Here is a 20,877-nt window from a genome sequence, read left to right as displayed (position 1 = left end):
ATGGCGAAGCAGAACCCAGACCATCTCCAAGTCCCCATCACGGACGACAATGCAAAGTGCGGTGTCGTAACTAGCGATAGTTCATTGATCTTCAGACGTGCGCCTTGTTGCACTAAGAGTCCGACCACATCAAGGTGGCCTCGTGCGGCCGCTCGACAAATGGGTGGATCTGCCAATCCCCGTCCATTAATGTCCACCTCCTCTACTTTCAACAGCATCGCCACCGTGTTGACACCTCCGTGTGCAGCAGCGGCGTAAAGCAGGGACTGGCCTGCAACGCAAATATTCACATCAACTCCTAGTGTCGCAAGAAGTCGCCGTAGGGTAACAGTGTCCAGTCTAGTTACGGCGTGGTGCAATGATGTGGATGGTCTCGAGTGTCTCCCGCGGCCCCCGACGAAATTGATATCGATGTCTTTCTCGGCCAAGAGCCTCTCTCATATCTCATCGCAAGATGAGTAAGTAGACGGCCAAAGCGGCGTGTTACCGTCTGTGTCTTTGCAGTTCACGTTGGTCGTGGGCGATTCAGGAGCAATGTGTCCACTTCCAGACGTCTGCTTTTAACGGCGAGATGGAGCGGTGTATCACCATACTGGTCCTGAACGTTCAGATGTAGAGGCTTTCCTTTAAGAAGGAGTTTGACGGCGTCGGGTGACCAATATGACACTGCTTGATGGAGTGGCAGTCCAGTATCATATGTTATGTGAGGACTGAGTAATAATCTCGAGTCATGCTCGCACGAGAACATCCTTTTCATCAATGGTCTATCAAAACGGCACGCCCAGGCCAATGGCGAGTGGCCTGAATCGTCCTCCAGATTAGGATCAAAGCCTGTCGAGAGTAGTAAATGCACGAAACCTAATTTCCCCCATAGAACTGCTTGATGGAGCGCCGTTCGGCCCTTTCTGTGTTTCAAATCAAGCTTCAAATTGGGTCGCTCCAATAAACACTTCAAATTGGAAAAGCTTCCGTAGTGGACGGTGTACCACAAAGCACTATCGTGCGCGGAATTTTGGATGTTGACGTCTAGCTCTTGACTTTTCAGCAAGAACTTACACACAGACGTGGAAGAGTGTTTCAAGGCTATCATCAAAGGTGTTTTTCCACGGTAGAAGGCATTGACGTTGGCGTTGTACTGAAGCAAAACCTCCGCAAGATCGGCGTTGTTGGTTTGGGCGGCCAGATGCAACAGATTGCTATTCTGGAACTTGATTGTATTTCCAGATGCTGGGCTGCAGTCTGAAATAAAGGTTTGGGCACGATCTTGCGAGGGCAAATAACGCAATGCCATCCAAATGCGCCGCAATACCCAGCAAAAGCTTGGTAGGGAGGCTTCTGATATTTGGCTGCGATTAATTATCTTATCAATACCTTCAGTAACAAAGACAAGTATACAAACCATGTTTGAACAGCAGACAGGAGCTATGCGACAAATACAACGTATATGAGGATGAAGGTAGATGAGGATGAAGGTAGATGAGGATGAGAGTAGTTGAGGATGAGGGCAGATGCGGTCGAGGTGAGGAAGTTCATTCGAAGTGGCGCGGAGGGCTTTATATAGTCGCCGCAGCTAAATTCTCTGGTCAGCTAGGAGTGTCCTCCGTCGCTTCACAGAGGGGTGTAGCAGTCGCACAGCAGCATCGATGCCTTGACAACACTGTTCCTGGTAGTGTGTTGATGGCCTGGGAACCGAATTTATCTCTACGTACCCACATCGCGCATCTAGCGCCATAAGAATAAATCACAACCTACCACGCACTTCGAAATTCCATAGGCAACGCAGAATTTAACGCAGCATTTGTCGACTTCGCTGCCTACCGCAGTAGCCAGTCTGTTCGCCAATGCATGGTCACCGCGGTCTACAGCAATAAGTGCAGCTGATTTGGGCAGCAGTGATCTGAAATGATATCCCCTCTCGCAGGCCACTGATTGGCCGTATAGTGGCGCATACTGCGTGTGAATGCATTCTTCGACATACCGACTGTTTCAAGGAAGTGTTCCATGCCAGCCACGCAGCCATGTAGGTAAGGAGCCCACGGCGATGGCATATAAAGCTGGCGAGGGAACGCCGCAGTGGATTGCCCAACACCACCACAATCCGAAGCATTTTCTGCCTTTGACGACCACCTCAATAACTACCATGCTGCCTTGGAATCCGTTTCTTGTTTGTGAGATAGAGGTCCGCCCCAATGGCGGTCCTGGCTCTTGTTGCGGGACGACGAAAAAAGGCGAGCCGTGCAAAAACTCGATCAAAGTTGAAGACACCAAGATCGGCCATCAAAAGTTGACCACTCTCGCCAGAGAGCCATTTGACTTGTCATCGTTGCAGTCCAAGCTCTGTGATGTCGCCAGAGACTTCCTCTGCGCGAGATGGCACCGGCAATGGCAGGCCGACCAAGTTGGCCAGCAGTGGTATGAAGCCGCCGTCCGCAACCAGGCGCGAGTACCACATGGCTCCAGAATGGCTTCTCCGTCAGTCATTGTACATCGGGGCCAGCGTCAGACATCGTTAGCCTCCAGGCGACGCCCTGCATCAGACAACACCCGGTCATCACCACCACCGGTGCCCCTGTCAACCAACCCCGAGCCAGTGCAGCCATTCAATCCATTTGTGACTTCTGCAACGCTGCGGACGAACAATGTTCCATGGCGCGTTTCGCCGACCCGACCAGCCATCCTCTCATCGGCAACTAATATCCGGGCGGGTGTCCAAGACTTGACGCTGCAGAGTCTCAGGCCGAGCCAAGCGGTCGACAGCGTCCACGTCGACAGCATCTACTGTGTGTTCTGCCAGACTGAGGATGAAGACCATGCGGACGAGAGCGTGGTCTTGCACTGCGGTCAGTGCACATCGCTCTGTCATCTATCGTGCACGGAAGAATGGTTGGAAAAGCGAGATACAGGGTTTGGCACGTCATGCTGTGTGTGGTAAGTGTGGATGACCTTATTTCTGAGACGACCAAGATACTGATGACCACAGCCGAAAGAAGGAGCCCTAGACGCCATCCTTCGCCCCTTACGAGTCCCCTCGTCGGATGCCGAGACACATTCCGTCCACACGGCAAGCGATCCATCTCCCAATGGTGGGCCCCGTCGCTCAGCCAGACTAGCAGGAACTCATTTAGTGCGACAACCTTCCACCGCTGCACCGCTTCGCCGATCGGCCCGACTCAATTCCACTCAGCGTAGGTGATCACAGGTTACAGCCGAGTTTGACGGAAAATGCGAAAAGCGAGTGAATCACACGCGAGTACACGTGACCAGACACTCGGCATCGTGATCAGCAACAGAGGTTATAGCCGTTATAGCCGTGATATAGAATTTTGAAGCAAATTAGCAAGAAATGAAATACGGATGGTTAAACTCCTAAGTACAACGCGACCGTTTCATCTCGTAAGTGCTGGACACCAATACACCATAGCCAGTAGCTATTGACTGCTTCGCTGATTCCGAAAATGTCTGAGCTCGAAACTGTAGTGGTAGATAAAAGTTCTGTTTTCATGATACCTAACGGCGGTGACCAAAGAAACAGAGAAGGATTCGTCTCAGTGGAGCCGTGTCGCGTGAAGGCGGGGATTGTTGGCAGAAAAGCCACAGGCAAAAGACTGACAAACTCTCGTGCTTGTTAACTTACTCTGGGCACCAATATGTTGGCCCTGGGAACCTCAAAAGCATTTCTAGGAGCTGTTTATCCCCTAGGAAATACTCTTGAGATCCTGGGGCTATTTCTATTTCTAGGAAAATGAGATCTAGCCCTGGGATCTTCACTTTACGTTCCTGACTGAATACGAAACTGGCTCTGGAATACATTGACCAGATCTGGGAGCTGTGGAGCCCCTGGGAGCTTACTTTAGGGTCCTAGAGTCAATAACCTGCCTTCCGAGACCGCGGAAAGCTCTCACAAAACACCTTCACCAACCCTGCTCACAAATTTGCGTCATTGGACCACTCCCAGAAGGCACACCTACGCCTCCAGGAATCAACCAGTTGTCAACAGGAACGCGGCTTTGATTCCCCGTGGTGGGGATAGCAGACCCCAGAAGCTACATCGGGTTTCCTGGGGGCTACGTGGCTCCTAGAAGCTGCTTCTTCGCTCTCAGAAACGTTTCAGAGGCTTCCGGGAGCAAGCGAACTCCTAGGGTCAAGAGATGAGTTCCTAGCACTGATGGAACCGTTAACAGGAACGTGACCGGTTTCGTGATGGTGATGATGGGATGTTCAGACGAGCGCTGTGTTACACTGAGAGTCCAAAAGCCTCATGGTGGCCACGTGCGGCCGGTCTAGATATACTCGCTTAGTAATCGAATTTCTGACTCCGAGAAACTTGTTGGGTCAGCGGCTATTGTAGCAGCTCAGCTGCAGCTGTAAAGACAAATCCCAAAGCAAATTTGTGTTACACCGCTAGCTTCAATAACAATGGATTTCACCCCTTCGTAGCACCATTTGCCACTATACGTCCTTCGAAGTGAAAGTTGAGGGGTCAAAAAGACAAAAATGAATCAGAGCGGATTGCGCTGTGATGGTTATGACAGCAAGAAAATTGATGAGATGACTCGATGCCTCATTATTCTGTGAATGTTGAACATCGGCTAAGTTCGACCCTGCACGGTCATCAGATAGAAGCTGTATACCGATTGTACAGGCATATCTGGATGACGCTCGTTAATAATACGATTCAACGCGTTGATTTAGCCCCCAGAACTCCCACTACTAACTCCCAGGGAGACTTCACGGAAAATGAGGAGGATATCCCTCGTTATGTATATAACCATCCAATTTCCCATTTCTTTAATTATATATCATCAAAAGCTCTCAATCTTTCTCTTGTGTTTGAGGCATTGTTTATAGCAAGAAACATGACCTCAGGAACTTTGGAAGAGCCAGAACCCGGGACAAGACACGGTATGCATACCCCGACAAGTTAGAATATTCCATCCTGGCCTGACATTGAGAAGATTGGAGAAGCGCAGAGTTGCTTTGGGATCTCAAGGATTCCTGGTCTTTCTTCGCCAATTTGAGGGACGCGTATCGACTAATCAAATTGACACGCAAATCTCTGCTCTCACCCGCGGTAATTTCCCAGCGTCCAAAAAATATCGATGGGGTTAAAGCTGTGGTGAAAACCTTCCGTCTTGATTCCAAAAGTGGAACGTTAAGCACTGAAGAGCACAGCACACGACGCATGATGATGATGATGTATTCATTTGCCCGATGTAGCTCGCTCTATATATATGCTGCTATGCGGGAGTGCTGTCAGGCCTGCCGACAGCTGGAAGGTGGTCGCCAGCCCACTGGGCGACCGTCAGGGAACTCGCCTTGCGAATTTCTGATCAATCGCCCTCGAATCGAAAGACGTAGACTAAACAAAAGAAATGCACGGATGCAAACATGATAAACACAAAGCCAAAATGAACGTCATTTACCCCTGGTCGCGGGTAGGACCAGGGCCCCGCTTCAACACACCATTCCCACGCCCTCTTCTCTCCAACTGTCCAGTCTTGTCGGCTGCCGCTTGCGCGCTCGCTTGGATCAAGGGAGTACAGTGGACCTGGCACTGCACTCCTAATGGGCGCCATCCTTCTTCTTCCGTCACACTGTCTAAGGGATCATTGTCTCCGCTCCTTTGTCGTCCCCTTCCTCGCCCAGAGCCGTAGGGTCGACTGTCTGAAATTGGCCTAGGAGGCCGGTCTTGACCATGAATTCGGCCACAACTGTGCGGGCCTCCGGTCGTGTGAGGAGTTCGTCCCGGTGGAGAGCGACTCCCTGGTATGAGAGAGCGCTTCTCATCCAGTCTCGCTCGTCCTGGTGCAAGGGGCATTCCAGTAGGACGTGTGTTACTGTTTGGCTGCCAAGATCGCAATCACACCGCGCTGTTTCGCGTCGGTTGATACGATTCAGGTAAGCCCCTAGGCCAATTCGCCCAGTTCTAAGCTGCATCAGAATCGATGTCGTCGCTTTGCGCAAGCCCGTCCAGTATTCCAGCGTCTTCTTTGTTGGTGCTTCAATCAAGCGTTTCGTCGGACGACTGGTCGCTTCCTTGGCCCACGTTCTGTCCCACTCCAGCTTCGCTTCTCTGCGAATTCGTCGTCTCGCTGCGGCTGCGAGACATATGTCTCGGTTGAGGGGGTTATGCAGCCCGTCCTGTTCCTGCGCCGCTTCTTTTGCGTGTTGGTCCACGATCTCGTTGCCAATGACTCCTTGGTGCGCAGGAATCCATCTGAGTTCTGTCCGAATGCTTCTGCCCGCAAGTTGTCGGATCAGGTTGAGGCATCCTGCTAGATAGACCTGTCCTGACGGCATCCGCGGTCGTCTCAGCGCCTTCAGCGCTGCTTGGCTGTCTACAAAGATGACTACCCCGTTTTTCGCCTGCTTAGCCCATGGCTCTGTGCTTTCCAGAACCATTTCAAGTGCCATCTCAATGGCTCGAAGCTCTGCCGCATATACGGTGGACGTATTATCATCTCCCATCTGGCTATGAGCATGTTGATCCTCAAGGTCCACGCCCGCTGCCGCTCCGATCCTTCCATCAATTCCGCTCCCGTCGGTGTACAGAATCAAGGGTCTTTCTCTTGGGTCTTTCATCAGGATCTGGTTGTGATTGTTCACCGCAGCTTCTCTTTCCTCGATGATTACCTCTGGTGGCGCTTGCCATGGTGCCAGGACGAATGCCTTTCGACTCTCCCATTTCCTCGTCAAAGTATCCGGGGGAGCCATAAGACATCCGCCCGCCTTCCAAGCTTGCGCCTCCATCGGTGACCATCCAGCCCAGTCTCTCTCATCTGCCGGTCGTCGACGTAACATCGTTGGCGGGACAGCGAACTTTGGTCGTGTCCGTAGTCGAAGGGCCGTTTCTTTCACCAGTCGATTCATGTGAACAGAAATAGGCGGTAGGTGAAGCTCTGCATTCAGTGCCTCTGCTGCCGTAGTTTTGAAAGCTCCGCTAATGAGGCATGCTGCCTGTTTTTGTATTGCTGCGAACGGCTTACTGATTGTGCGTGCCTTGTATTTACTGATGAGCATAGGTTGATACCACGCGGAAACCCCAAAGAGCATCTGCGGGATTATCACCGCTTGGTAGATCTTTCGCATTGCATAGAGTGAGGCTCCCCACGTTGATCCTGCCAGGCTTCGTAGTGCGTGGAGAGAGACACCGGCCTTGGCCACCGCTTTCTCGCGGTGATGGTGGAATTCCAGACCCGGATCCAGCCAATAGCCTAGGTACCGCTCAGCCGTCCTCGTCGCTGTCACCGTGTGTCCTCGTAGAGAAAGCGATGTGTATTGTGGGTCGACTTCCCTGGTGTTTACAAAATGCACGAGTGCATACTTCTTCGGGTCAAAAACTGATGCATGTTTCTCGGCCCATTGGTCGGCTTTGCGGCATGCCGCTCTGAGTTTCTTGATGGTTTCGCGTTCGCTGTCTCCCTTTGTCATGAAGCAAACATCGTCGACCCACCCGTTGCTAGTCACACCGTTACCGCAGTTCTCAACGAGGTCTGCGTTGTAGATGAGATATAGAATGGGTGAGATCGGTGATCCTTGAGGGATGCCTGTAGGTGTCGGGATTCGATCAGATGTGCCCTCGGGCATGCGGATCCGTGTGCTTCGGTTGGTCAAGAAGGCCCTCACCCAGGGAACGAAGTGTCCCAGACGTCGTTTCTTGAGGTTGTGTAGTAGACGTTCATGGGAGACATTGTCGTACGCTCCGGACACGTCCAGCATCAGCAGAGATACCACTGGCTTGCCCTTTCCCCATGCAGTTTTGATTCGGTCGATGATAATGTGGATAGCATGATCGGTGGATATACCCTTTCGTCCGCCTAGATGGGTTCGTGGGAGTAAACCGTTGGTTTCTGCTGCGTAGCTGATCCGTCGCGCGACAACTGCCTCCAGAAACTTTCCGAGCGTGTTCAGCAACGCGACGGGTCTGTAGGATTTTGCGAGCTGGTAGTCACTTTTGCCTTGCTTCCGGAGCACCACCGTGATTGAGCGCTGGAAATGTGACGGGTTGTATCCCGTGTTTATGCATGCGTTGAATAACTGGACCACTGTTGCTAGAACCACCGGTATCTCGATAAGCTTGTGCCAGAGAGAGTTTGGTATACCGTCTTCTCCGGGTGCTTTCCCTGCTTTCGCTCCTCGCACCGCCTCCTGTATCTCTTGAGCGGTGACTGCTGGAAACTCGATTTGCTGTGGGTACAGGAATGAGTCTGTGTCGGATAGATCGGCCGGCGGTGGTTTTGGGAAGAAGGCAGTCCGGAATGCCTCTGCCTTTTGCTCAACTGTTTCTGCGAGAGTTCCAGGCATTTGGGGATCCTGTATTTTCAGCGAAGGGGTGATACCCTTCTCATATGCCCCGTCTCGGTTTCTTGCCCATTTAGCCAATCGCCACATACCCTGTGGGCCATCTTCAACGACTTGCTGGACTCGGCGCCGGTGCGCTCTTGACAATGTTTTCTTGACGAGTCGCGTTTTCTTGTTGCGTGCTTCCGAGTAGCACATCCAGTCGTAGGGGTCTTTGGTTCTCGTATGTCTGCGACGGAGGCGACGAACTTCTTTGACCGCAACTTTACACTCGTCGTCAAAGTCGGGGTTCGACCACGCGGATGGTTTTGCCCATGGGGTTGATTCCTCGATTGCTGACTGGATCACACCCATTAGCTCCTGGCATTTGGCTTCTATCCTCTGCAGATCTGCCTGGTATAGGCCTCCTGCCTGTAGACCTCCTTCGATCTTCTGGATGAGTTTCTGGTCATCAGTTGCGTTCCAGTTTCTTCTCTTCTGTTGTACAGCAATGGGTGTAATAATATCAAGCACAGTCCTGATCGGGAAATGGTCGGATGCGTGCTCGATGTCATCCGCCCTCTCGCAATTGATAAGCCTGTTGACCAGGTTGAATGTGATGAAGGTGAGGTCAATCACCGACGACTGATCGTTTCGAGACCAGGTAGGTCTGCCTTGTTGGGTCGTCAACTCGAGTCCCCATTCATTGGCAATTTCTAGGAGTTGCTCGGCCTCCTGATCGGCCCTGGTCCCTGTTCCTCCCCATCTCGGGTGATGCGCGTTCATATCTCCAAGGATGATGTGTTCTCCATGAGGTCGTTTTGACAGCTCATTTCTCAGATGTCTAAGAGTATTGCTGCCCGGCCTATTGTATATGTTGTGTATGAAGAGATCTGTCCAGTCTCTGCCCTGATGAGCCTTTCTAAGTTTCAGTAACTGGTAGTCCTGTGAGACGAGTTGACACGACCAAGTGCTCGGGTCAAGCCTTTTAGACACAAACAGGCATACGCCCGGTTGGGAGAGATCCGAGGCTTGGACTTGATTGTCCTGGCCTTGGGTTGTTCCGTCGGCAGCTGCTTTTGGTGGGTAAATTAGCTGGAATGTTGCCGTCGCTGGTTGGTGTGTTGTGTGTTGCATTTCGTTCTTCCATGGCTCCTGCACCGCGACGACGTCCGCCGCGAGGACATTTCTGTCTCTGAGGAACGTTGCCATCACTGGCCACGATTCGTGTACGTTGTATTGAAGAATCTCAAACGATTTCATTGATGAGTTTGTTCGTCATCGCTTCGTTCGCTGGCCTCGTGCCATACTTCATCATTTGGGTCTTCGATTGTTGGTGCATCCGTCGTAAAAATCGGCGGAGAAGATCCGATTGGTATCGCTTGTCGCTGCTTGTATTTCAGAACCACCAATTTGCGGTATTCGGGGCTCTCCGGGTCCAGTTCGTCCTCGTCATCAGGCTCGGACGTGTTACCGGCCATGTTGACAGAGGTGACCTCGTTAATGAATTGGGTAAGTCGGTGTTCCCGGCTATCCTGCGGAGTGTCAGGTTGAGGGAGATCGGCCGGAGTGGGTTGAATGCTGAGCCATTCATTGTCGTCTGGTTGCTCGTCCATGGTGTCGTCCGGCTCGCCTGTGCGGCGCCTTTTCGAGGCCGCTTGGAGCCTTGTTGACCCTTGGCATGCTAGTGGTATCATTGCTGGTTTCGGATTCTTTGGCCTCGTTCTTGAGCCTTTTGGGCGACCAGGACCTCTTTTGAGCTGAGTAGGCTGAATAGGCTCAGTGTTTTCCTCTGGTGATGTTTCTACTTCTATTGCTGCAGCCTCCACGTCGATTACAGCATCCTGGGGGTTCCGCCGGGGCTCTTCCCCCCGTTGCTCCTCTGGAGCGTGTATCGACGCTTCGAGTCCATTCGTGGCCATGGGGTCTGCCCTGGTCGAAGTTGCTTCTTTGCCAGTGCTTGCCGTCACTCGGAGGTGCAGAGGAACGCGGTGATATGCAGGGCAGTTGGCCAGCGCTTGCTTGGCTTCGTTCATCGCTGCAACCTTCACCGGACATTCCCGACTTGTAGGGTGATGCCCTTCACCACAGTTGGCGCACTTGACTGGTATCGCTTGCCCCTTCGTCGACGGACACTCCCAGGTCGGGTGTCCGTTGGCGCAGTGACCGCATTTGAATAAGTTGGAACAGTGTGACTGGATATGCCCCGGCTTTTGGCATTTTCTGCATAGCTTTATCCGCCCCTCACGACAGAATCGTGATGCATTGTGAATTTGCTTCCCCCACACGACTTCCGAGATGATCGCGCGATTAGCCACGACTGGGCTGGTGAACTCGATCAGGATGGAGCCCTCCGCCCTCTCACCCGGACGGGTCATCCATCCTAGATACTGAATCTTAGCGCCTTCGCCCCAGTTGTTCTGCCTGAGCAGCTCAGCCGCAACGTCAGCCATCGTCTCCGGAGTAACCTTCATGGACCTCACGGGAATATGGTACGCCACCACTCCCCATGACGGTTCTTGGACCACCGAGCCTGGTCCAAAGGCTCTCAGCCACGCAGCATGTTTGCGGAGGACCTCTGCCCCTGCCGCACTGTTGGCGATCATTGCCACATCCCCCGACGGCAATTTTCGAGCAGCGACAAAGAAAGCCTGTCCGGCCAGTACCCCTGAATTCTTCTGACGGGCATTTGATACCCTCTGTCGTTCAGCCCTCTCGACCAAATCTTTTGGTGTCAATCCACGGATTTGCTCGCGGTTCATTCCGACCTTGACGATGACCTCTCGGTCCTCGCGAAGTTCCATTTCCGGTACTCCTGGTGACGATGTGCCGCCGCTCCGGGTGATAGGAGCCGCAGCCGTAGCCAAGTCGCGCTGCCATTCTTTGGCCCGGAAGTTGCGCCACGCTGCCGCAGAGTTCGCCGCGGGGGTAGATAGTGCCGTCGATAATGTGCTCGTTGTCTTTTCAATGGTATCCATTCGCTGGTTCAGACGTTCGGTGTCGATGTTGATTTTGGTCAACGCCTCGAGCACCTTGGCCATCCCCTGGCCGTCTCCCCGTTGGGCGTTGAGTGCGTACTGGCGGACGGCGCGAATATACCCAGTGACATATCGGTCCTCCGTGCCATTGTTTTCGATGTGGTTGAGCACCCTGCGGGCCCCTTCCGCGATGTCGTCCATGGATCGGGGCGGATCCGCGAGGGCCGTGGTTTTTGGTGTTCCTCTCCTGTCAGGGGGCAAAATCTGTGCGTTCGCACCCGTCCCAACCATCGCTGCCATCTCCCCTATAAAAAGGGTATCAGGTCGTAGCGCTTGAGGTTACGATTACGATGAACTAATTCACGAGGCTGTGAGACCTCTGATTGGCTAGATATTTCAAGAAAACGTTTTTGCCAAGAAAGAGTACACACCAATTGGAGGAAACACTTGAAAATGAGGAGGTTGATACATTATTGGCTAATGAGGCTATTGATGGGCTTTATTTCATGGATTCTGGACCTTATACGTCTAAAAAGTGAGCTAGAAGTTGAAGAAATTGAAAATTTGCATTATGGCTGTTAATTGCATTATGGCTGTGGGACACCCCCTACCCGGAGGGTTGGGGGTCGTCCCGTGACACGGCTACTACCTCTTCACGCGAGCAAGCCCTATGCTCCCAATGTCTGTATAATCCCACCTACACTTATTGTGAGCTTCCCGTTACGCAGTCAAAGAAGGCTCGCGATCTGGAGACTCGCGATTTGGAAACCCCTGATACTGCTGGAAATTTAGTGTGAGTCTGTCTTGCAAAGTGTGTGTTTCTAGACTAACGAACCATGACTTAGTGGTGAATCAAAACTGGTTCCTAGGGTCACTGAGGCAGGGATATGGAGACTTGGTTCCAAGCTTGGAAATTCGTACAGCTGCACATGGTATGGCGTGGTGTTCAATTTTATTATCAATACCTCTGGTGACGTCTACGTCTCGATCTTCAACGATAATGGATACCCCGTCATCGCGACTGTCATTGACAGTTTATCGAAGAAGGTTGTAGCCTCCGGGAATCTTGGATTGTCACAACACGAAGCCTATCAGCAAACCATCGCCAAGGCCGGAGAAGCATACACATTTACAGTTCAGTCTTAGGAACGACGTTAAAGGAAGTGGATGAGAGAGGAGCAGAGGTGTTACGAAGGGGTTATTGTGTACTCATGTATATGCATCGCTTAGGATTATGGGCTCTTGTCACCATGCTAGTAGCATATGGATTGTGTACATAGGCTGTGGCGGTTAACCACTCATGACTCCCTATCCGGCGATGTGGCCCGTTACCTTCGATAGCCTTCTATCACACCTCCTTCCTCTTCCATTACCATTCTCCTCTTTCATCTCTACATATAGAGTCCACATCTTTTTCACTTCTCCCTTTTCTCACTGTTTTCTCGCGATCCCGTCGCAGTTTCAATTACTATGGATACATGCGGATCTACTCAGATAGCGCGGCTTCACGACTACGGGGGGTTAGCGATGAATGTCCATCATGACCTTTGTTGGCCGTCGCGATGAGCTTCGTACACGCTTTTTGAGAGCTACAACTACCGGTGCGCCCTAAATGAAGACCCTAAATTCGTACGAGAGCGGTTTACTACCGTTCAACGCGTGATCAATGAGAACGGTATACAACAGGAGGGTATCTACAACTTCGATGAGACTGGATTAGCGATCGGCCTTATATCAACAGTCAGCGATCAGTTTTGCAACATGGAAATTTCGAATGGGTTACTGCGATCGAAGTAATTTGTGCTGATGGGTTTTCGCTACCTCCATGCGTGGTATTCAAGGGCTAAGTTTATATCGAGGGTTGGTTTGATAACCTTCCAGGAGATTGACGTATCGAGGTCTCGAGTAACAGCTGGACTACCGATGAGTTTAGCCTTCGTTGGCTACAAAAGCTATCATTCATTTAACGAATTCGCGCGTACGAGGTAGATATCGGCCATTGGTTCTTGACGGCCATGGTAGCTATCTTACGCCTTAATTGGATCGAATGTACGCAGAAGACATTATACCGCTTTGTATGCGTGCACATACGTCGCATCTATACAACCGCTTGACGTTAGATGTTTTGCTGCGCTTGAACGCGCCTATGGCCGCTTCGTCAGCAATCTAGCTCGCGTTGGGTATAATCATATCGACAAACTTGATTCCGTCATAGATTACCCTCGGGCGCGTACGGAGGCATTTCAACCAAAGAGTATTCAAATGCTTTCTCCCGATCCGGGCTATCATACAGCATCTTCGTGTGGGGTCCTGGGAGAGACGAATCCAGCTGGCGCGTACTCTGGACCGTGGTAGACTGTTGGAAGTTGTTATTCCTGCGCTGTTTAAGCCCGTAACGCCGACGCTGGGAGCTGGACTCGCACCCAAGGCAGGCGATTAACCACACCGTTCACTTCTGTTGCTTCGCATGCGAGGGTATGTGCTCGTGTAGTATTCTCGCGGTCTTCATCAGTTGGTGGCTTCAGGCTGACCCTATCCCCGTTCACCCACAGTTGGCTGGTTGCTTCCGTGATCCTAATTTAAGATCCCATCCGCCTTGAAGATGCAGTTTCGCAAGCGAGAGCAGGACAGCAGAGTTTATAGGGCACCACGCGGACGCTGCATAGTCAATATTTGATGCAATTGTGGAAGTGAAGAGCTGGCGAGCTACCGGTGAAGGTAACCCGCGCAATCGTCTTAATGCAAGGATAGCTTTCGTTCCTTTGTTCGCAGCCTTTCAGATACGTGATTTAAACTACAAGTCTTGGTTGAGTATCACGCCGAGAACCTTGATGCCGGGGCAACAGTCGCTCCATTCATGTGACACGGAACCGCGGAAAGTTGGCACAGTCGCTGGTTCCTCGAGAAGTAGATGAACAATGTCCTCGCTGCCTCGAAGGCTGCGCTGGCCTGCACCGCCCATTCTAACGCTCGTGGGATGACCTTCTGCTGGAGTATGGTTGTATTCGCCTTAGCAGACGAGCCTACAGTCCGCCGTGTATAATCGACGACGAAAGCGATTGCTCCCTTTCTTCTAGTGATGGAGGCATCAACGGGATTTGCATTCAGGAACAAGAAGAGAATAGAAGAGAGCGGCGAGCCTTGCGGCACGCCCGCGTGCTTGATGGCCATTTTCTCGGGTTGGCACATGTCCAAGACTTCCAAGACGATCGACGGCCGTCACGAGGAGCTGAAATTGCTGACCCATCGGATTAGGACCTCGGGGATTCTTCGTTCTCACCACCTCCGCAACAGAACACCCCGATCCACACCGTTACAAGCCCTCTTGACATCGATGTTCGCCAGGCTGAGGACTTCGCCCTCACGCCACGCATCGTGTACCTTTTCTCTTAGGATGTTGAGCGCATAACCAGAAGATCGCCTCCGCCGCGTTCCGAAGTGATTCGGGAGCAGTAGCTGATGCTTTTCCACCAGGGCTGGGGCCTCTTCCGGTGGCTCTCCGGCGCCAGCGAGGGGCGGTATAAATTTGGTACCGAAGGGTCTCACCTACCCTTGGGCTGCCCTGCAATCTTGGCCATTTTGCAGGGGCTAGAAAAGTAGCCGAGTTGGAGGGATGCTTGACAAATTTTGAAAACATAGATTTCACGGTAGACCATAACTGTTGCCACACTATCACCGGCAGTTGGTCAGGTCCAGGCGCTTTCCACGAAGCCGTCCTCGTCAGGGGCTGACTCGAAGTAATCCCTTCCATCGGAAGCATCTCCAGCTCCGGCCCGTCCCCCGTCAATTCGCACTGGATAGTGCGCAACGGGCGGACGAATACCTCCAGGAGTGCTTGTCTTTCCCTGGTTTTCACCAGTCGGCGAGGTCCGGTGCTTCGATTTCATCATTGGCAGATCGGAAATCCAAGAGAACATGAGGGAGCCCGAGCTTCGTATTTACTGTGCGATTGTTGAATGACATCATGGTGGCTCAGACACAATCAATAGCCAGCTTCAGCCTGTACTTGGATTCTTGTCACCGGTGCAGAGGGCTTGAAGCTCCACGAGAAACTCTTCATATTGACCATTGTATGAACTCTCCATCGTGTTGGTCGTTGCCCTTGCTATTATCTGTATAACTGCCTCCTGTTCTCTCTGCATGCCGACTAGTGCACCATCGTAGTGCTTTATCTCTTCCATGTGCTTCTTATCCGCCCGGCGCAACTCGTCGCGTAGCTCGGCGATGACCGCATGGAACCTGGAGGTCCCCGCCTGTTTGGCTTGAATCTCCCGGTGCAGGGGCTTTCTGGAGTCGTCACTATTCTCAAAAGCTTCTAGAATCTATCGTATAATAGAGCCCGTTTGGCCAGGTGGTGGTGGTACGTGTCCCGTTGTCGCGCTCCCTCGTACGCCCTGGATCCGGTAGGTTCTTCTTCGGCGCCTCTTGAGTCTGCCAGCAGTTTCCCTCTCTTGCTCCTGAGAGTATGTTGCTGGTGCTTTGGTGGGTCGGTTCGAGGTTCGTAGTAGCCGCGGTGCTGCTGTTGGTTCCGTCGATTGTTCGGTCAGCCGCCCACTCGGCCGAAACCACCCCAGGAGGCATCTCGCCCTCGCAGGGGGATCATAATGCGATGTTTGGGGGCACCTAACCGGCGAACTGGTCGAAGTTGTTCCTACGAGGTCTAAACAGGCCTCGTCTCTTTGCGCCTTTAGTTCGTTTCTAATCGTGGTAGATGATAAACAAGGAGTATAGTTGTCTAGGCGCTGGATAATGTGACGAGTCGAGACATGGCTCAATTATGCGAATCAGACTACATTCTTGATTTCTGCGTTGAAATATTTAGATTGTTAGTAGAGTGCCTGCACGAAGTCAATGAAACTAAACCATCGTCTCCTCGTTCTTGATATGCCGAGCCTAACCTGCACGGGATTGATTGTCCATCAAAATCCAGCAGGTGGCGCCCAGACCATTCAGAGGTGGTTCCACTTTTACACAAGAGACATTTCCATGTCATATGACACTGGCGAGATTCGATCTGAAGGGACCCCGTAGAAAGCCTGATCCTCGTTGAGGGCAATCATGGCATAATTGGACTGTGGTAGACAAGCGTGAGGGCTGAACATGGGTGGAGCCGATAGAGTTCCTGAAGCCAATGCTGGGAGCCTGTGGTCGAGAATATGGTGTTGGACGGGCCATTGCTGGTACGTTTGCACTTCAGTCGGGGCACACGAACAATGGGGAAGAATCCTGAGTCCTGAAGAGGAGCGCGAACGTTAGGCGATGGGGCCAGCATGTGCAGAGCACGGTCATTGGGACCATCCGGGAGATTCGGAGCTTTGATACGGCCGTGGGGATTTACCGTCACGTCAGAGCGCAATGACCGGTATTGACATAAAACCATGGGCGATTAATTAATCGTATCGGCGATATTACACGTACAGTGACGCAGCAAATGTTTTAACACCCTTGGACAGACCGCTTTTGAGACCGCCTATTGTAAACCGAAGAGCAAGTTTATGATATCTTACTTTTAAACATTCTTGCTTCAGTAAGTGTTTTTCATAGAAGGTATAATATAATTCAATACACAAAGGCTAAGTGTTTCATTAAGAAACAAGTTAAACGATGTTGAAAAAAATTGAATTTTTCACCGGCAGAATCTAAAAATTCAGAGGGGTGTTAAAACATTTGCTGCGTCACTGTACAAGTGGTACAGGTATTCAATAGCGCGATTTTTAGACCCACCCGACCGTTTGCGGACCGGAGATGCAGATCCCGCATTGATCGACGGAGAGGTTTTTGTGATATTGCTCGCACCTGTAGTTCGCTCTCGTGTCCTTTATCGGGCCAATAACACCCCAGAGCTGTGGAGACAGCCATGGGAAACCTGGGACGGCTAGTCACGAATACCTCCATCGGATTGCAGCTAGCGCTAAAGCGAGACTGTGAGCATAGAGAGTTTGTAACCGGCGAAACCACGGAACTCGGGCAAACCAGGCTAAGCATCTCTAAGCTTTTGGTTTTCTCCTTTCATCGTCCTGCGGTTTCCTCTTCTGGTCATCCTTAGCGATAAAGCCCCAGTGAGAGACTGAAGCCACGGAATCCGCCCCAATTCAATATCGCAGTCAAATCCACTACACGAAGTAGGCCGGACAGAGCAAGCCGTCTGGAATCCAGTTTCCGGCTCCATCGTTGCACTGGCTTCCCTTATCTCGCGATGAGCACGGGAATAGCGTATGTAGAGCCATCAGCCCCGCTTATTGTTGATGTAGTCGGCATCACTGACTGTCATGGACTCCAAGACCAAGTAACTTAAGATAACCCCGAATTTCATAGCCATCAAAATGCAGCGTACAGTCGAACGGAACACATTGCCACTGATACATGTTGAACAAAACGGGAGGCACTCCGTGTCATAGACACGGTCAATCAGCAGTATGAGGTGCAGGGCAGTTCAGGTGCTCAAATATGACATCACTCAGCGACAGTCTGCGGTTGTGAATAAACACAGATCTTTCTTGCGCCAGATTTAAACACTCATTTATGCTACTACTGAATGAACAGCACTATATCATTTGAAGAGAAATTACGTAACGCTAGAACTGCATGTGGGGTGAATGTTGGCTCCTTGTGCTATAATAGATAAAAGGTTGGCAGCAATGATTGTAGCGATTGCAAAAACACAAGAGCAATGGAAGACGATCTTTATCCTGGTCAGTTCTCTTGTTCTTCTTACCTTGAACTCTGAATATACTCACTGGCTTCTACTTCAGAATACTTTCTGCCTTTTGGCAATAACTTCCCTCGGAGGGATTTTTCGGAAGGCACATTGTCCCCTGCCCTTCGAACTCTTGGTCATGATACCTTGCCCGTCTCATTATGGAGAGGCCCGTTTCCAACCAACGATACCGAAAACGTACTGCCAACCGTCGATTGCTACTATTTCCCTGGCTACGAGGGTCAGCCCTCCTTCTCCTGGGTGGGGCCAGACGTTTTATCAGAATCCACCAGCTGCGACGGCATTTTCCTATTCGTGTCTTACCTCTGCCCATTCTGCATAGTTCGTTATTTGGAGATCCGCTTCTCGGTCCTAGACAAGGCCACGAGAGAGGTCATTGATCAGCAGTGTTTTGTTTTGCCCCGAATAGAGCCGTGGCTGGGCCATCTCGATCGAATCCGTGAGCAAATATTGAACTTACTCAAATATTTCACCGCTAATGGTTATGGGGATCTGCACTTTCAAATAAACATCTGGCCACGAAGAGATTCTACTTGCATGGAAGCGGGGGGATGTATAAGCTCTCTCAGGCATAGTCCTGCCCTTGATCCCTTTACCTTTGTCCAAAACATTGTCGGCAACTTCAAGTAATACGTAATTTCTCGTCATACTTGGAAACCATAAACAAGAACATTGCGTGAGCCTTGATATGCCCTGAAACGAGGAACGAAGTGGAGGGGTTTACTACCCTGCGCGAGCTGCTCGCGTTCCTTTGCTGCCTTTTTCCCACTGCCCTGAAACGAAGGAACGTAGTGAAAGGGTTTACAACCCTGCGCGAGCTGCCCGCCAACCTTTGCTGGCCTGCCCTGAAACGAAGGAACGTAGTGAAAGGGTTTACAACCCTGCGCGAGCTGCCCGCCAACCTTTGCTGGCCTGCCCTGAAACGAAGGAACGTAGTGAAAGGGTTTACAACCCTGCGCGAGCTGCCCGCCAACCTTTGCTGGCCTCTCACTGCCAAACTCTTCGTTTTTTGCCCTGAAACGAAGGAACGTAGTGAAAGGGTTTACAACCCTGCGCGAGCTGCCCGCCAACCTTTGCTGGCCTGCCCTGAAACGAAGGAACGTAGTGAAAGGGTTTACAACCCTGCGCGAGCTGCCCGCCAACCTTTGCTGGCCTGCCCTGAAACGAAGGAACGTAGTGAAAGGGTTTACAACCCTGCGCGAGCTGCCCGCCAACCTTTGCTGGCCTGCCCTGAAACGAAGGAACGTAGTGAAAGGGTTTACAACCCTGCGCGAGCTGCCCGCCAACCTTTGCTGGCCTGCCCTGAAACGAAGGAACGTAGTGAAAGGGTTTACAATGCCCTGAAACGAAGGAACGTAGTGAAAGGGTTTACAACCCTGCGCGAGCTGCCCGCCAACCTTTGCTGGCCTCTCACTGCCAAACTCTTCGTTTTTTTCGTTGCTAATTGGTGCTTTCTCGTGCCAAGGAATGCTCCTATTGACTGCCAATACGCTCTTCTCGTTTGCTGCTGCGACTCTCCAGGCTCTCCTCCGATTGCTGCTCTGTCTCTCCGCGCTCGCTTCTGATTGCTGCTCACCTACTTTCCTTTCCTTCCTCTTTAGGCTTTGTGCTTCCCGAATTCGTATTCGGCCTCTGTTGCTTTTTCTCCGTGTCTAGGGATCCCGGTGTTCCCGCTAGTCTTGGAGTCGGTGGGGTTCCGGCCTTCTCGCCTTTCTATTATGATTCCACCCTTATTTGTCCTGAGCATCCTGCAGATAGTACTATTATGCACTCATGCGCACGGTGACGTGTTCGACTTCTACTATATGAATGATCAACACGGATCTTTCTCGCTGGTCCCAACTTTTTCCTGTCGCTCCTCTCCCAGTGCGCCTCGGAACGGATGCCGTTTGCTGGTTTCAAGTCATCTCTTCTCTAATGACATCTCTTCCTGCGCAACGTTCTTTCTGCTCTGGTTGCGCCAGACCATGGCGCTCTACACAGTTTCGGTCCTGCGACAATTGCCGCAGGAGGGTTTCTCAACGGGCGGTCAGAGCCCGACAGCTTTCAGCTACTGTAGGCACGAGTAATATTTTAACTGGGCCACCTCCGCCTCTAACTTCCCCTACTGTTCCTGCCTTTTCGACGCTACATTTTTCGTGCTCTACATGTGCACGCCCCTGCCGGTCGTTGTATCATAGGACGTGTAATCGCTGCCGCCAGGCAGCTACACGGAGGACGGTAGCATCGTACCAGGTACTGGGAGTGGTCCGTCCTTCTTATCTGCTGCATTGTTGACCCTGTTCAGCACACACTAATGCAGAGACATTGATCGCAGCCTACCACTCCATCAGCAAAGCATGGCATCGAGAGTCTCTAGTAGCCGGGCGGCGGATCCCTCCTTTGCTCCGCGCGACAACCCAAACTCGAAACGTAGATCTACAAAACCTTCAGCCACTTGATATCTCACGCACTCTTGCGTACGAAACATCCGGCCTAAAATTTGTCCCATCGTCTACTTTGCAGGAATGGGAATCTCGACTGAAACGTTTCGCCAACCTTGATCATGAGGAAACCACAGAGCGTGAGGTTGCCACATCCAGCCTTCCACTTGACGATTTCGACGTCCAGGTTGAAGATAACATCTTGCAGCTCGTGCTGGCTAGTTCCGATATGTTCACTGATATAGATGATCGCCAGTTCCGGGTTGGCCAGCATCCCACTGGTGCCTCTCTTACATCCCTAGTCATCGAAGTGATCCCCCTAAATCAGAAACAACGGATGATCGTGGAGAGGGTGCTATCTGAGGCGTTGGTCTGGGCGGACCACCCTTATGACTCAGCGCAGCGCGAGCAGACTCTCCTCTACGTTGGAGGTGAAGGCGGCACGGGGAAGAGCCAGATCGTCAAGGCAATTGAAGCC

General features: G+C 51.7%; 3 protein-coding genes across 3 annotated transcripts; 1 reads left to right on the top strand and 2 right to left on the bottom strand.

The window, feature by feature from the left end:
- Positions 1-4,856: 4,856 nt before the first annotated feature.
- N7446_012249 (uncharacterized protein) lies at positions 4,857-12,404 on the top strand (the record flags this gene model as incomplete). The annotated part of the gene is made up of 4 exons (XM_058520991.1): positions 4,857-4,902; positions 4,956-5,071; positions 11,987-12,051; positions 12,128-12,404. The coding sequence occupies 4 exons, from the start codon at positions 4,857-4,859 to the stop codon at positions 12,402-12,404; spliced, it is 504 nt and encodes a 167-aa protein (XP_058366357.1).
- Positions 12,405-14,072: 1,668 nt separating this feature from the next.
- Positions 14,073-14,447, bottom strand: N7446_012248 (uncharacterized protein; the record flags this gene model as incomplete). The annotated part of the gene is made up of 1 exon (XM_058520990.1): positions 14,073-14,447. The coding sequence occupies one exon, from the start codon at positions 14,445-14,447 to the stop codon at positions 14,073-14,075; it is 375 nt and encodes a 124-aa protein (XP_058366356.1).
- A 663-nt stretch (positions 14,448-15,110) lies between these two features.
- N7446_012247 (uncharacterized protein) lies at positions 15,111-15,839 on the bottom strand (the record flags this gene model as incomplete). Its single annotated transcript, XM_058520989.1, has 3 exons — positions 15,111-15,199; positions 15,265-15,573; positions 15,623-15,839. 3 exons carry the CDS (start codon positions 15,837-15,839, stop codon positions 15,111-15,113), a joined length of 615 nt encoding a protein of 204 aa, XP_058366355.1.
- Between the last annotated feature and the right edge of the window lie 5,038 nt (positions 15,840-20,877).

This window comes from Penicillium canescens (genome assembly GCF_028828765.1).
Source record: "Penicillium canescens strain IBT 15451 chromosome Unknown utg000010l_segment0_segment0, whole genome shotgun sequence".
Taxonomy (NCBI): Eukaryota; Fungi; Ascomycota; class Eurotiomycetes; order Eurotiales; family Aspergillaceae; genus Penicillium; species Penicillium canescens.
The sequence above is the reverse complement of the archived record's forward strand: the minus strand, read 5'-3'. Positions and strand labels throughout refer to the sequence as shown.